We start from the raw sequence: 13,758 nt of genomic DNA, 5'->3' as shown, positions 1-13,758 counted from the left end.
AACAGACATCTGGAGCTACACACTGCTTTTCTATAAGAGCTCACCAGCCAAAAAGGTTCTGGACCACTGGTTTAATTCTTATCAGTGTATTGCGTTGCATAAAGCCCCTTTTGGCAAATAGTGATTTGTGATACTGGGCTATATAAATAAATATTGAATTGACATTTTATCCTGTGTTAGCTTAAAGTAAAATATTAGTTTGAAAGCAAACAGGTCACTGCAATATTCAGGTAAATTTAATGGAATAAAAAGTAATGTTTCCCTCTGAAATGAGTGGAGTTGCAGTATAAAGCAGCAGAAAATAGAAATACTCATGTAAAGTACAGGTACCTCAAATTGGGTTTTGCTACAGAACTTGAGTAAATGTACTTTGCACCGTTGACCTTACGTGTGTGCGTATTGCGGTGGGTACGTATGCGTGTCCTTGTCATTTAAACTGCATGCATGGCCACAGGTGTTTTGCTGTTTATGTGTGTGCTGCTGTAGGCCTTTTCAGTGGGGGGGGGGGGGGGGGGCAGCAGGCGCTCCCGGTAAGATGATCACGAAAAAGCTTCCTTGTAAGAAACATGATTGTAGATGGAGAGACGGAAAAAGAGAAAGTAGTGAGGAGACAGATTGAGACGGAGAAGGAGAGGGCTTCCCTGCATTGCGGGATCTCTCCTCTCCTCTCCTCTCCTCTCCTCTCCTCTCCTCTCCTCTCCTCTCCTCTCCTCTCCTCTCCTCTCTCCCACACCCAGCAGCCCCAGTGTTATGGATCAGATGCTGGGCTGGGTGGCCAGACCGGAAGTGCTCCCCTCCCCCCTCTGTGTGCTTATGTAAACGGAGAAGCAGAGAAAGAGAGAGGGGAGTGCTATTTTTAACCCAGGCAGGCTGCAGAAGGAGAAAGAATGAGCGAGTGTGTTCAGAGAGAGACAACTTCAGCATTATTGATGAAGGTTGTTAGCATTAAATGAAAATGTCAACCCTGGATCGGCGCGGGAAAAGTCAGGGCCACCCAGTACACCCCCGTCTTTCTCTTAAAAAAAAAAGAATTATAACATCTGATGCATGTCATGATGAAGATAACAAAAAGGGAAGAAGAAGTTGACGGGTGGCGATGCTTTGTTGTCTCTGTCTGATGAAAAGGAAGTCACTGAAGCTTCCCCGACTGCCTTTTTGCTCTGTCATGCTCATCTCTGATGGGCTTTTGGTTTTGTTTTTTATGAACCTTTCTTGACTAATACGGCCCCACACTTTGTTTGTAAGGATATCGTTGTCTTTGATTGCATGTGCACGTACTATAGGTAGTTGACATGCAAAGTCCAAACATGGTGACTTTGCCGAGGCGTCGTGTTTGTTTTGTTTCAGAAGATGAGGCCTGTTTGTCAGGTTTCTGCTGTTTTATCCATGCAGAGATCATCGTGTGGTAAACTGAACATCCTGAAAGATTTGGGCACTTTCCCCTGATCGTAAATTATATCTGAGTCATCCAAAATAAATCGCTCTGGAAATTATTTTGCAGACCTTTACCCATGTATATTAAAGTCTTACGAACCCTTTATATTTAGACATTTGATCCCTGATCCCTTTGCTTTCAGTGATTAAATGTACAATGTGTAAGATATGACCAGAGTTTAAAATGCTCAAAAAATGATCTGAGTCACAGTTTTGACAGCTCATCAGAGTCTGTTTGTTTGTGTTGCAGACATCTACTGAACTTAGCATGCTAACCAGCTAGCCCCAGCCTGTCCTGTCTTGTAAAAACCGCGTTGTAGCTCAAGAGGTGATAGTCTGCTGAAGTGATTGCTTTCAGCTTTTTTTAGTCTGATAAGTAAACAAAGGAAAGGAAACCTTCTTCCACACATTTTCCTTATTCAACAGAAAAGCAACCATACGCCTTCTGAATTCAAGCCTCTCTCTTTCACTGAATTAAGACAAGCTGAATTGCTTTGGTTAACTCATCGGAAAGAACACTCGGTTCAAACGCGACAGAAACACTCACCAACTGTCCTGGTCCGTCTTTCAACCGTTCCCACAGTCACCAACTCTGCCGTCCTGGTCATAGCCGCTCTAAATCACCCTGGCACTGTAATCTGTCATCAGTCAGGCTTCTGTCGGTCTTGTAGGCTGCTGAGCCCGGTTCGGTTTCCCGTTGTTCGAACGCCAACAATCCTCCAATACTCCGAACTCTGGGTCAGATTAGAGTCAGTCCGGATGCTGCTCACTCTTTGTTTGTGAGTGACCTTCGACAGTGACCATGTCTTACTTATTGTACCTTAAAGTGCAAAACTAAATAACTACTTTAAAAACAAAAACATATCAGAGAGCCATGGTTTGGATAATCAGGAAATGAGAGAAGAGATTCTGACCTGGTAGACAAACGTCTGATTGACAAACATTTGATGTCATTCTTACTAGTAACTTTGTAGATGTGCAATTGAACAATATTGAATTAAGTATGTTTTCCTACAAAAAAACTACTATGTCCCAAAGATATATTATAGTAAATTATAGAGATAAAACCATTAATTGATAAACTGATTAATTGATTGTCAAATTATTTTGATGATTCATTGTTAAGAAGTAAATTTTTAACACCTCCCAGTTCCCACTTCCTGGAGTCTTGTCACCACCATGAGGTTGCCAGGCAACCAGTGGACACTTCAGGAAGTTACAGCAGCCGGCAAAAAACGAGTCCAGCACATAACCCCACGTGAAACCAAAACATATCGTTTTACACCGAATGATGTTTTAATTCAGCTTCATTTCTTGACCTTTGGACAGAGTGGGGATCACTGTTTCCACTGTTTTCGGTCTTTATGCTAAGCTAAGCTAACCAGCTGTTGGCTATAGCTTCATATTTACAGTACGACCACGAGAGTGTCGATCTTCTCATCTACCTTTCTGCAGGGAAGCTAACGAGCGCACCTCCTAAAATGCAGGACTGCTCCTTCAAATGAAACTAATATTGTAAAGTTTCTTGAAAATTCTAAAATAGTAAAACTGTAAATTGTAAGATAACCAGAGAAGAAGATGATTTGTTTTTGGCTAAACCTGCAAATCAAGGTGATTTACAGCTCGCTTACAGCACACAATAAGATGATACAGATAACACAGAATACATGATGCAATGTGATATGATGGTTGACACATTTACATCGTTATGCTCTATTGCGCGATCCTCCAGTTGATAATCATTTATCAAGCAAAAATGTCAAACATTCATTGGGTCCAGCGACTCTAATGTGCCAATATTTGGGTCCACAGATATACACTGTTGGCTGCACAAAGCAACTAACTTAAAGACCTCACCTTAGGTTCTGAAAGCTTGTTAGAGATGTTTTGCACTATATTTGTATATACAGTATACATCAGTCATTTGGGTACGTGTTTAACTCCTCCTGTAAACCCACCTTTTGGGATGCGAGCTGTGGGCGGGGGGGGCGACAGGATTTTCTTGATTAGACAGAGTCAACCTGGAGATGAGAGGAGGGATGTGACTGAACATCTCCACACATTCAGTGTCTGTGTGTGTTTGTGTCATGTGTCTCCTGGTCGGGACCAGCCGAGCGTCACCGCCATCTCTATCATCTGTCCATTCTCTGAAATCTTGTCCCAGCGATAATGTGCCGTCACGTGCTGGAGCCCCCCCCCCCGCATTTACTTCTCCGGCATCCTCCCCTGAGCCTCCTCTTTCTCCTCTCCCCCCTCTCCTTCCTCTCCCTCTCTGTGATGTGTGGTGGTGTTTCTGCAGGGACAGAAAATGGCTCGGATTGAGTCTCTGACTCATCGCGAGGAGAGAGGGAGTGAGGGGGAGAGAGAGAGACGGGGGGAAATGAGAGGAGCTGATTTTTTTGGGGGAGGTTTGTGGTGTCGGTGCTGTGTTGAGGTGCGTGCGTGCGTGCGTGCGTGCGTGCGTGCGTGCGTGCGTGCAGGCAGCAGATGTGAAACGTGCACTCGCTGTGCTGATGTGCAGCGTGAGTCAGGTACATTGACAGCGTGAAGGTGAGCTCAGCCTGCTGCAGTCTCACTGGGCTGTGATTTTCTGAATGCTGTGTGTGTTCAGTGATGGTGCTCCCAGTGTTCCCAGTGTGAGACTCACTCCTTTCTTCATTTCTTCTTTTGCTTTCTGGTCTGTCTTTGTCTCCTTTTCTTTCAGTTTTCTTATTTTTCTTTTTTTCTTCTGTCTTCTCTTTTTTCCTCTTTATTTCTGTGTTTCTTTCTCCCTTACCTATATTTTGTCAATTAAATTCTTAATCTGCATTTTTTTTTTGTTTCCATTACTTTTTTGTCTTCCTCTCTTGTTGTCCTTCTATTTCATTGTTTTCACCAACTTTCCTCTTGGCCTGGTAATTTTTTTAATAAATTATGTTCTTCATTTGTCATTTTTGTTTCTTTTCTTTCCTTCTTGAATTTGTTTCTTTTTCTTTCTTTTCTGTTTGGTGTCATGTTTTTTTATTCCTCTGTTCTTCTTTAGTCTTTCTTTCTGACTTTGTTCATTTTCATTTTTTTCACCATTTCTCGTGTTCTTTTGTTAATTCTTAACTTCTTTCATTTCTTCTTTGTTCCTTTTTTCTTCTTCTCTTGAACTTCTCCCTCCTCTCTCTCTCTCTCTCTCTCTCTCTCTCACCCACTCCATTCCCTGCATTTCTCTCTCTCTGTGTCTCTTTTGTTGCTCGCTCTCTCTCTCTCCCCTTCTCTCCTCTCCGTCCCTCGTCTTCTTTATTCCTCTCCCTTTTCTTTTCCTTCTCCTCTCCCCTGTCTCTCCCTCTTTCTGGCCTCACTCCAGTCGCACAAGATTTGGAGCCGATTGTCTATTTATAGCGCCTGTGGTTCTGTCGCCATGACAACCAAGCTGGAGGCCAGGGCGCCAGGGAGCTATTTTTGGAGCAGCGCTGTAATGTCAGACACAGCCTCTCTCTTTTCTTTCCTCCTCTTTCTCTCCCTCTCTCTCTCTGGATGTGGTGTGTGTGTGTGTTCGTGTGTTTGATTAAGGATCGGCCGGTGAAGCCTTTGGTTTGGTCGGCTCCTAACGTGAAAGCATTAAAGGCACAAAGAGGCAGAAAGCCCCTCGACCCGCTGCGCTCGGCGGGCCGAGTTCGGCCTCTTCCCCCTCGAGGAAGCGCCAAGACCATTTTGTGACTTGACTTGTTGTTTCGGAGGCTTGTGAAGCTTCGGCTTTCTCTTGTTCAGAGGTTGATTTCAGTGTCCTGAAAAGACTAAAAGTCTGTGTTTGCTCTTGGTTTCTCTTGAATTTCCAAGTTGTGCAATTTAGTTTGATGATAATAATTGATAATGGTGAACTGCAGTGGTGAACAGTGCAGTCAAAGCTGCTTTCTTCTGTACATTTTGTAACTTAAATGAAATAAATATGCCCACATTGTAACTCCATATTAAACAAATATTAGTAACATTAATAGTAAACTTTTAATTTAATAGTGGCTCGTCACACAGATATAAAGAGATTCTATATTTTATGGGGTTTTTGAATATTTTCGACTTGTTGCATTATTAAGATTTATTTATATGACATGAACAATTGCACTTTTTTATGATCAGCTTTTTAGCCAATTTTTCTGGGTTCGCAGTTTGTCAGAATGTCACATTTGTTTTCTTTTTTAATGAACAAACCTTCGTTTGAGACGAGTTAAGTGCTTGTTGAAGGTTTGAAAAGCTGGGAGACATAAATGGATTTTTGGCAGATGTAGAAAGAGGCACTGTTTAGGGACGTAATCTTGCCGGCTAGCTCGTGTGTATGCGTGTAATGTGTGTGTGTGTGTGTGTGTGTGTGTGTATCACGCAGCAATCAGCTGCTCGGATGCAGGGCAAAGGTCCCCAGATGTTGTGTGTCTGTGTGACATTAAACCATAAACCCTGTCAAGAAACACGCAAGTAAATGTTTGTTATCACAGTTAATTTCTTGGTTAATGTTAAATGCAGCCTGTTTTTATAAAATAAATACATGTAAGTAAAGGAGACATTTTTTTTTAATATCTTCACACGAAGTGCTTATTTAATTATGACATCATAATTTAGAAATAAGCAGCCAGAAATGTTAATTCAGTAATTTGACTCACTCATTAAACCTGCTCATGTTATCTCATTTATAGAGTTTAGGATGTTTTTTAACTAAGTAAACGAAGCCCGTAATTGAGCAGATTTTCCAGCCCCAGCTGTGCGTGTGCAGGCCAGACGAGTCGACACCGTAGTGCAGCCTAATCCCGTGTAGAGCTGAAGATGTGTACCAGCTCATAATCTGGGTAATCCTTTGTCCTAATGCTGCCACTTTAACGAGATGAATGCATTATGGGAGCGTTATCAGATTTGTTGGGCCAGTGTGCTGCCGTTGAAGCTGAAGCCTCTCATGTCCCTCCAGCATGGGGAGACGGAGTTTGATTGTTGATTGTCAGGGATTATTGACACAGAAAAAAAAAAGAAACTCATTAACTTGTTGTGGTTGAGATTTAGACAGTTTAGTGCATGACAGAGATGTTTAAGTCCAGAACTCCTCTTTTAATTTAGATGTTTTGTGTCCAAAGGGGATATATAGTTTAAACATATCGCTGTTTGAGTGGCACAGAATAGTTGTTTTCTTTTTCTTTGTTTTTTTTTAATAAAAAAGTAGATTTTGTAGCTTTCTTAGTTTTAAAAATTGTTGGTCAGAATTTGGAGTTAAATTCAGATTGAACAAATTTTTTCCTCGAGGCTAAACTTGTGTTTTTGTTGTAAATTTGACCAAAATGTAATTTAAAAACTGTTAAGGGTTGTTAATGTTTATGTAGCTATGAAACCAAAAATAGTTCTATTAAAAATAGAAACATTTTAACTGTATAAATTGCTTGTATTTTGTTGTACCTGCAAATCAGCAACAATGATAGCAAAGTAAAAAGTACACTATGAAGTTAAAAATGTACTTTATCTCTTCTTATAAATACTGAGTTATTTTCACTCACCAGACAAGAGTCCTGTGTGTATTTCCAGAGTTTAAGTCAGCCTGTCTGCCACCCCAGAATAACCCTGACAGGTTAAACATAACACCGCAGACCTCTCTGTTACTGGGGCAGCCACTATTATTTAGTTCAACTTACTCTGCAGGGTTATTATTGGCACTTCTCCTATTAATAGGGAGAACTGCTAAAAATTGAGCAGTGTGTTTGTCCTGGGCGTGTCGACGCCTCAGACCAGAGCTGTAGATAAACAAGAGTTTGGTCTCGGCAGATGTCGGCGGCAGCCATGTTAACTCTGTCATCATCGGAGCTTTTAGACTGTGTCACATCCAGGTTATTTATGTGTGCGGGAGCTCGGCGCGGGGATGTTATGGGACGGGAGGATGAAGTTGGACGCTCGCGGGGTCTGAGCTGTGGACACGGGGCAGTGACGGGCAGCTCGGCTGAACAGTTGTCCACTGAGGGCTCTGGCTGTGCTGGCACAGCGGAGGCTCTGTGGTGGGGAACAGCTGAGCCGCTCGGCCCCTGCAGAGGGCCCGTGGTACCCGACCGGTTGGCTGCTTAATTGCCTCCGTGTGTGTTTTTATATGAATATCTGTGTCAGTGTGCATTTGTGCAGAGATATGCACATGGGCGTCTCTTTGTTCCCCGAGCTGTTTGTCCTCTTTCTCTTACAGTCTCGCACTGACTCTCTCTTCTCCCTGACTCAGTGTCTTGTCCCTCTGTCCGTCCGTCTGTCCAGTGGCTTCCGCAGACCCAGCCCCCTGTTCCTCTCAGTGTGTTACCTGCAGCCCTCCTGTCACATTTCACCCCTGCCTGCCACATTCCTAGTTATCTCAGAGGGGGCTTACATACCTTTGCCCTGAGAGGCAGCTACTAGCAAGCGTCTTGAACGGTGGGCAGAGGATCAGTCAAAACAGACAGCCATGCAGGAATCAAGCAAGGTGGGAAGGTGTTACGTTTGTGTGCGTTTGCGACCACTTTAGTAGGTAACCAGCCATCGCTCTTAATCAGAGGTTCGCAGCCTTTTTAGCTTGCAAACCCTCACAAGGTTTGCCTTGGAAATGAATCTGTCCACGTGGTGATCCCTGTCGTCTTATCAGTTAAGTAGTTGATCGTGAAAACACCTCACTCATTAAATATGTGTCCTTTTTGTCTGAATTAGTACCTATTAGAATTATTATTAGAAGTCTGTATTTCATAAAAATGTATAAACAAAAAAAATCTGACATGAGATCAGGCGGTGTTAATTCCAGGTGAGGTGGCGTACCTGCGCTGTGAAAGACGACAGGAAACCTGGCCTTAAAAACTACTCGCAGCTCTTTTGTTATTGTTGCATATATCTGCCTGCCGTGACTTGCCAAAGAGCATTTTCCTTGTTATATCTGAATCATATTTAGAGGCCTGAAGACGTTCGGTAATCTAGTAAAACACAGCAAAGATTAGAAGCAATTCTGAGATAAATTGACAGGTTTGTTGAGCAAAAATCTGTTGTTTTTTTTTTCTTCTGCTCTCTGATGACCTCAGTTGTGTTGCAACAGGATTTTTGGGGATGCTTTGTTTCATCAGGAACTGGTTTTTATTGGAAGGCACAATGAGTGATTCTTAAGTGAACCAATCAAAAAAATTAATTGTTTAATAGGCGACGCAAATAAATAAATAAATAAATATAACGCAGCAGTCCACCACGTCTGCCCTGTCTTCACCTCACTGCTGTCTGCTGGACTTTACGTTCCTGTTCGTCCCCAGACTGCTGCTGAAGTGGTTCTTTTCACCATGTTTTTAAAGTTCTGTCCTAATTTTGTACTTTGCAGATTTGTGCATAATAGTAGTAATAGTAATTTGCTCTCAATGAAATTGTACTGTTTTGTATTTTGGGGTTTCCTGTTGCAAAAGTTGGAGACCTGTGATGACACAAAACTGAGTTTTTAAAACTTTTTTTTGCAGTAGCCAAGTAGTGATCAGACAAATGTACTGACTTTAATGCAGTGAATGGTATTTACCCGGTAAAACCTTAAATTAAAGCATGCCTTAGACGTTTGTAAAGATCATTGCGTGCTGTTGGCTGTCCACAGAAAGTTAATTCAGTCCTTCCCAGAACGCTCACAGGCGTAGCTGCCGTCGATGTCCGGCCTGTGTGGATGATTCCCTCACTGCTGTCTTGTCGTTGCTTCACCCTTAAGAGGAATTGTTGTGGGAAAACCTGCAGTACTTGTGTCTGATGGATGCAGGCTAGTGGGACACTTACAACAGTGCTGCTGTAGCTTAAAGATAATAACCAAATTCCTCCCAGTACAGCAGTTCAGCCCACTCTTCTTTCCACTGTCAGAGCGGCGCAACTCCGGTTCTTCTTCCTACATAATGTTTCCTTCAATACATCTGAAAATTACATCAGGATTTATACAACTCTGCCTTTTTTTGTCTGTATGTGTCTAAGTCGCTCGTTGGAGTCCTCACATTCATCCCATGTCCGTATGTATGGGACAGCAGCCCACATCAGTACATGAGGACGGATATTTAGTCAGTTTTATTCTCTGTTTATCGCAGACTCTTAAACTTTTTCAGCGCAGGATACACGAGAGACATTTTGTCTTGTTTCCTCCACAGATTCTCGTGTAAAAGTATCAGCAGTCTTTCTTTGGGCCCGTCTTGAGTCCTGACTTGTTGCAGCAGACACCTCTAGCAGGTGACCCTGATACAGTCATCGTGAAAACATCAGGGCAGCTCACACACACCTTGAAAAGCAGCCGTAATGTAGGCCAGTTCATTGGAACAATTAACATGCATACGGGTAGGCGCTCTGCAGATCTGAACCGTAGGCCTGCATACCCGCCCACGCACACACACGCACGCACGCACACACACACACACACACCTCCTGTGCAAGTATTACTACAGCAGCTCCATTGACGAGGCTTCTCTGGTCTGACAGAGCAAACGGCTGCTGGTGACTCAGACTGGCTGCCTCTGATCTCACTGTGAATTAAAACACACGCCCCCTGGTGGCCACTCAGGGACCAACATCCTCCATCTTTCTCCTGCTCCCACTAATGTACTGGGATGTGAGTGTGTGTGTGTGCGCGCGCGCACGCTTTAGTGTGTTAAAATGCATATGTAATATTGTTTTATTGTGATATGTTTTGATTATGTTCTGAAGATCTAACTCACTGTATTTTTCTGTTCTTCTTGCAGCTTCTTAGACAGGATCGAGGTGGTCAGGCAGAATGACTACACACCCACTGATCAGGTGAGGTGTTCAACACACAAACACCTGCAGTGTGATACTGAAGCGCTGCATTTCTGCTCTGTCACCTTCTCTTTCCATATTTTCCATGTTGTCTGGTTCCCTCTCTGTTTTTCAGGACCTGTTGAGATGCAGAGTACTGACATCTGGGATCTTCGAGACAAGATTTCAAATAGACAAAGTCAATTTCCAGTGAGTTACCACAAGGCTTATATATTACAGTGCCAGGAGATAAACTCATATTTCCAGATTTAAATGACAATAAGCAGTTTGACCTCCCTGAATGACAAATTAATCAAATTTCATGTTGTCTGTTTTTTATTGGTATTGAATAATAAGCCTCATAGTTTAATGTATTTTTCCTGTTGTCAAGTTGTAGTTAAGTCTTTACTTTGCTTTTACATTGTTAATGAAATTTAAAACTTCCTGTGTTTCTCAGTATGTTCGATGTTGGAGGTCAGAGGGATGAACGTCGAAAATGGATCCAGTGTTTTAACGGTAGGATATTTGTAGCTTTAACTGCTTTATTATAATTATGAATAGTAGTTCTAAAATTATTTATGAACTACTGTGAAATAATCAGCGACAAACTGATCAATCATTTTTTATTATCTTCCATGTTTATATTTGCAGCCAGGCATTTGTTTTCCAGCTTTGACAGATTCATGTCTGCGTGTTGATATAAATCCCAATGTGAGCAAAGGTGCACGAGCGTCTGATCCATCTTTGGTGTGTTAATCCTGCTCCTGTTTTGGTGTGTGTGACGCAGATGTGACAGCTATCATCTTTGTGGTGGCGAGTAGCAGCTACAACATGGTGATCAGAGAAGACAATCAGACCAACAGACTACAGGAAGCCCTCAACCTTTTCAAGAACATTTGGAACAACAGGTCAGCGTTAACCTCCTGAGCTTTTCAGCAGACACGTCACTGTCCAACATGAAAGTAGCAGCGCTTTTTGCACCTGACCTCTTCTGTTTTTGAGACCAGTTTCATTACAGTGAAAGGTAATGAAAGGTAATTCATCCTCCTCAAGGCGAGGAGACAGAAGGGGGGAAATGAACGGCATTCAGAAAATGCGTATGGCAAAAGAACGCACAGTAAATGGTAAATCTAATCGGAAATGTCCTATAAACCGGTGGCTGCAGAAGATCAACAAAGTTGAGCAGTAATGGAGGTTCTTCTGATGATATTCAGAAACATAAACTCAAATCAACGCACAGGCATACAGCTCACACACAGCTCCATGCATGTTTAATTATGACAAAGCAGATTTGCACTTCTCTGTCATTTTGACACCTAACAATCCTGGAAATTGTAGTTGCAAGCATGAAGTTACTTAGAACCAGTAACTATAACCTCTCAGTAAGAAGTTATAATATCTGATAATGATGAAAGATAACAAAGCCTGAAACAAGTGAAAAGCTCTTACATAAAAACTGCCTGGTGAGAACAAAAACAAGCATCTATTGCCTTGATTTTAGGTGTTTCATCTTCCTTAGATTTTGCTTCTTGCGGTGCACATTCTGGTTACTGTCCTTCTTGTAGCTTTTAATGGGTGAATAGAGAGTCACTCTGAAGACATGAAGCCACACCTCACCACTCAGATCTGTTCATGGCTGTTCATTTTCATCTTCAAATGTGTATTTATGCCACAGATGAACACCTTTCTGTTCAGTTCAGGTGCAACCTTAGTACCACAGCATCACCTCTGCGCTATTCACTGTGCATGCACATTGGGAGGAGTGGGAGTTAATTGGATGCATTGTCCTCCCTTTAACTCTTATCTTCCTGTGGGAGCATATGGACTGTTTATGGCAGGAGGTCTCAGACCTTTTCAGCCCAGAACTCCAGAGAGTAAATTATTCCCTTGTTCTTCAGCCAAAGCCTATTAAAACATAATGCTGCTTGAAAAGTGGGGAGTCTCCAGCAACAGACCCGTTATGTGTTTTAGGTCCTCGACAAAAGCCCAAAGAAATCTGGCACTGAAGTCGTTCTTCACTTCCCTCCACAGGTGGCTACGGACCATTTCGGTAATCCTCTTCCTGAACAAACAGGACCTGCTCGCTGAGAAGGTTTTGGCAGGAAAATCTAAAATTGAGGAGTACTTCCCGGAGTTTGCACGCTACACTACACCTGATGATGGTAAGAGGTTGACACTGATATCTGTGGGTGACCAATACCTAACACACATATCAATGTTTCTGTGGTTGCAGCAAACACATTCAGCTTCATCCCTGAGATCTCCAAACATGGAGACGGGAAACAGAAACTTATTTAAAGTCAGACTTAATAGTCAGAGAAAACAGCACATTTATTATTAATTTATTGATGTAGTCGCTGCAGCTTTGCACAAAATGTTAACAAGGATTTATTCCTGACTCTCTGGCTACGCTTAATTTAGATTTTCCCTAAAATGTTTTAGATGATCTACTTAAACCTCAGCCTTGGCTGCTCCTGTTTCCTTTCCTGTTATTCTTCCTCGTAGTGATGTTGTTGTTTTCCCAGATGTCAGGAATTACTGTGGTGAATGCAGTGTCATCATCACCGACAGACACGACGGCCAGAGCTATGAAAATAACACCCGGCCGGTTATAAACAAGCATTGTGCTTAAAGTCAACTGGTTTGGCACCCTGACATGAAAGATTAAAAGAAATGAGTTGCCTGTCAGGATTTAGTCGTAGTGACCAGTATAAACCATCATACAGATGCACCATGAATGATGGTATTACATGGTGATGTGAGATTATTTGGGTTTATTGTTCTGTCTTGCTTTCATCCACTGGACGGGTGAAGTGTGCTGTATCGAGCCCTCTCCTGTCTTGTGACCAGTCAAAGCTTTTGAATGATCAGTGATAAAATCAGGCAGGTTCAGCAGCCTTAGACAGACCTCAGCGTGTGAACACACTGAGTGTGGAGCATCAACTAACCACCTGCAGTGCATGTAGAGAATGTATTTTATCTCTGTGAGACAAAAAAGGTCTCGACAAATGATTTTGATCACAGTATTTCATAGTTATTTTCACTCTTGGCTGATGTATCAGCCGTAGCATGTGAAGCCTGTTCAGGAGCAGTGTTGCAGGCTGGTTAAGTGACTTTATTGTGACTAGATTTCTTCTTCTCCAACAGCAATACCAGAGGCAGGTGAAGACCCCCGCGTCACAAGGGCTAAGTACTTCATCCGGGATGAGTTTCTGGTATGTACGAGGCTCAGATTTTACCTGTTTGGTTCACAGAATTGTTTAGGTGAAGTAAGGTGTGATAAACAAAGGCGTAGCCTGACAGTTTACAGTTGAGTTTTGCTCATTTTGTCCTTTTAGGGCTGTTGAGGTTTCTGAATTGGCTCCCACTAGTTTAAGTTGGATGGACTTTGACCAAAGAAAAGAGAAAGAATAACTAAAATAACTAATATGTTTACAGTCAACAACATTTCCAACCCCATATGAAAGATGTTAGAAATCTATTTTTATCGTTCAATCAGTATTTTTTCCTTTACACATTTGATAAAGTTTCATCTTTCCACCTGTGTCACTAACAGATACAACTATATAATTCAGTGGTTCATTTTTATTTATGTATTTTTTGCAT

At 42.2% G+C, this 13,758-nt stretch overlaps 1 protein-coding gene across 1 annotated transcript in view; it reads left to right on the top strand.

Annotated features, from left to right (window-relative positions):
* Positions 1–13,758, top strand: part of LOC139328836 (guanine nucleotide-binding protein G(s) subunit alpha-like) — a 30,082-nt gene that overhangs the window by 14,560 nt on the left and 1,764 nt on the right. The window contains exons 6-11 of the mRNA XM_070958865.1: positions 10,119–10,173; positions 10,289–10,362; positions 10,610–10,668; positions 10,940–11,060; positions 12,184–12,314; positions 13,300–13,367. Of these exons, the coding sequence (XP_070814966.1) occupies positions 10,119–10,173; positions 10,289–10,362; positions 10,610–10,668; positions 10,940–11,060; positions 12,184–12,314; positions 13,300–13,367 (508 nt within the window). The remainder of the gene's footprint in view (positions 1–10,118; positions 10,174–10,288; positions 10,363–10,609; positions 10,669–10,939; positions 11,061–12,183; positions 12,315–13,299; positions 13,368–13,758) is intronic.

The sequence above is a fragment of the Chaetodon trifascialis genome, chromosome 3, assembly GCF_039877785.1.
Source record: "Chaetodon trifascialis isolate fChaTrf1 chromosome 3, fChaTrf1.hap1, whole genome shotgun sequence".
NCBI classification, from domain to species: Eukaryota; Metazoa; Chordata; class Actinopteri; order Chaetodontiformes; family Chaetodontidae; genus Chaetodon; species Chaetodon trifascialis.
The sequence above is the reverse complement of the archived record's forward strand: the minus strand, read 5'-3'. Positions and strand labels throughout refer to the sequence as shown.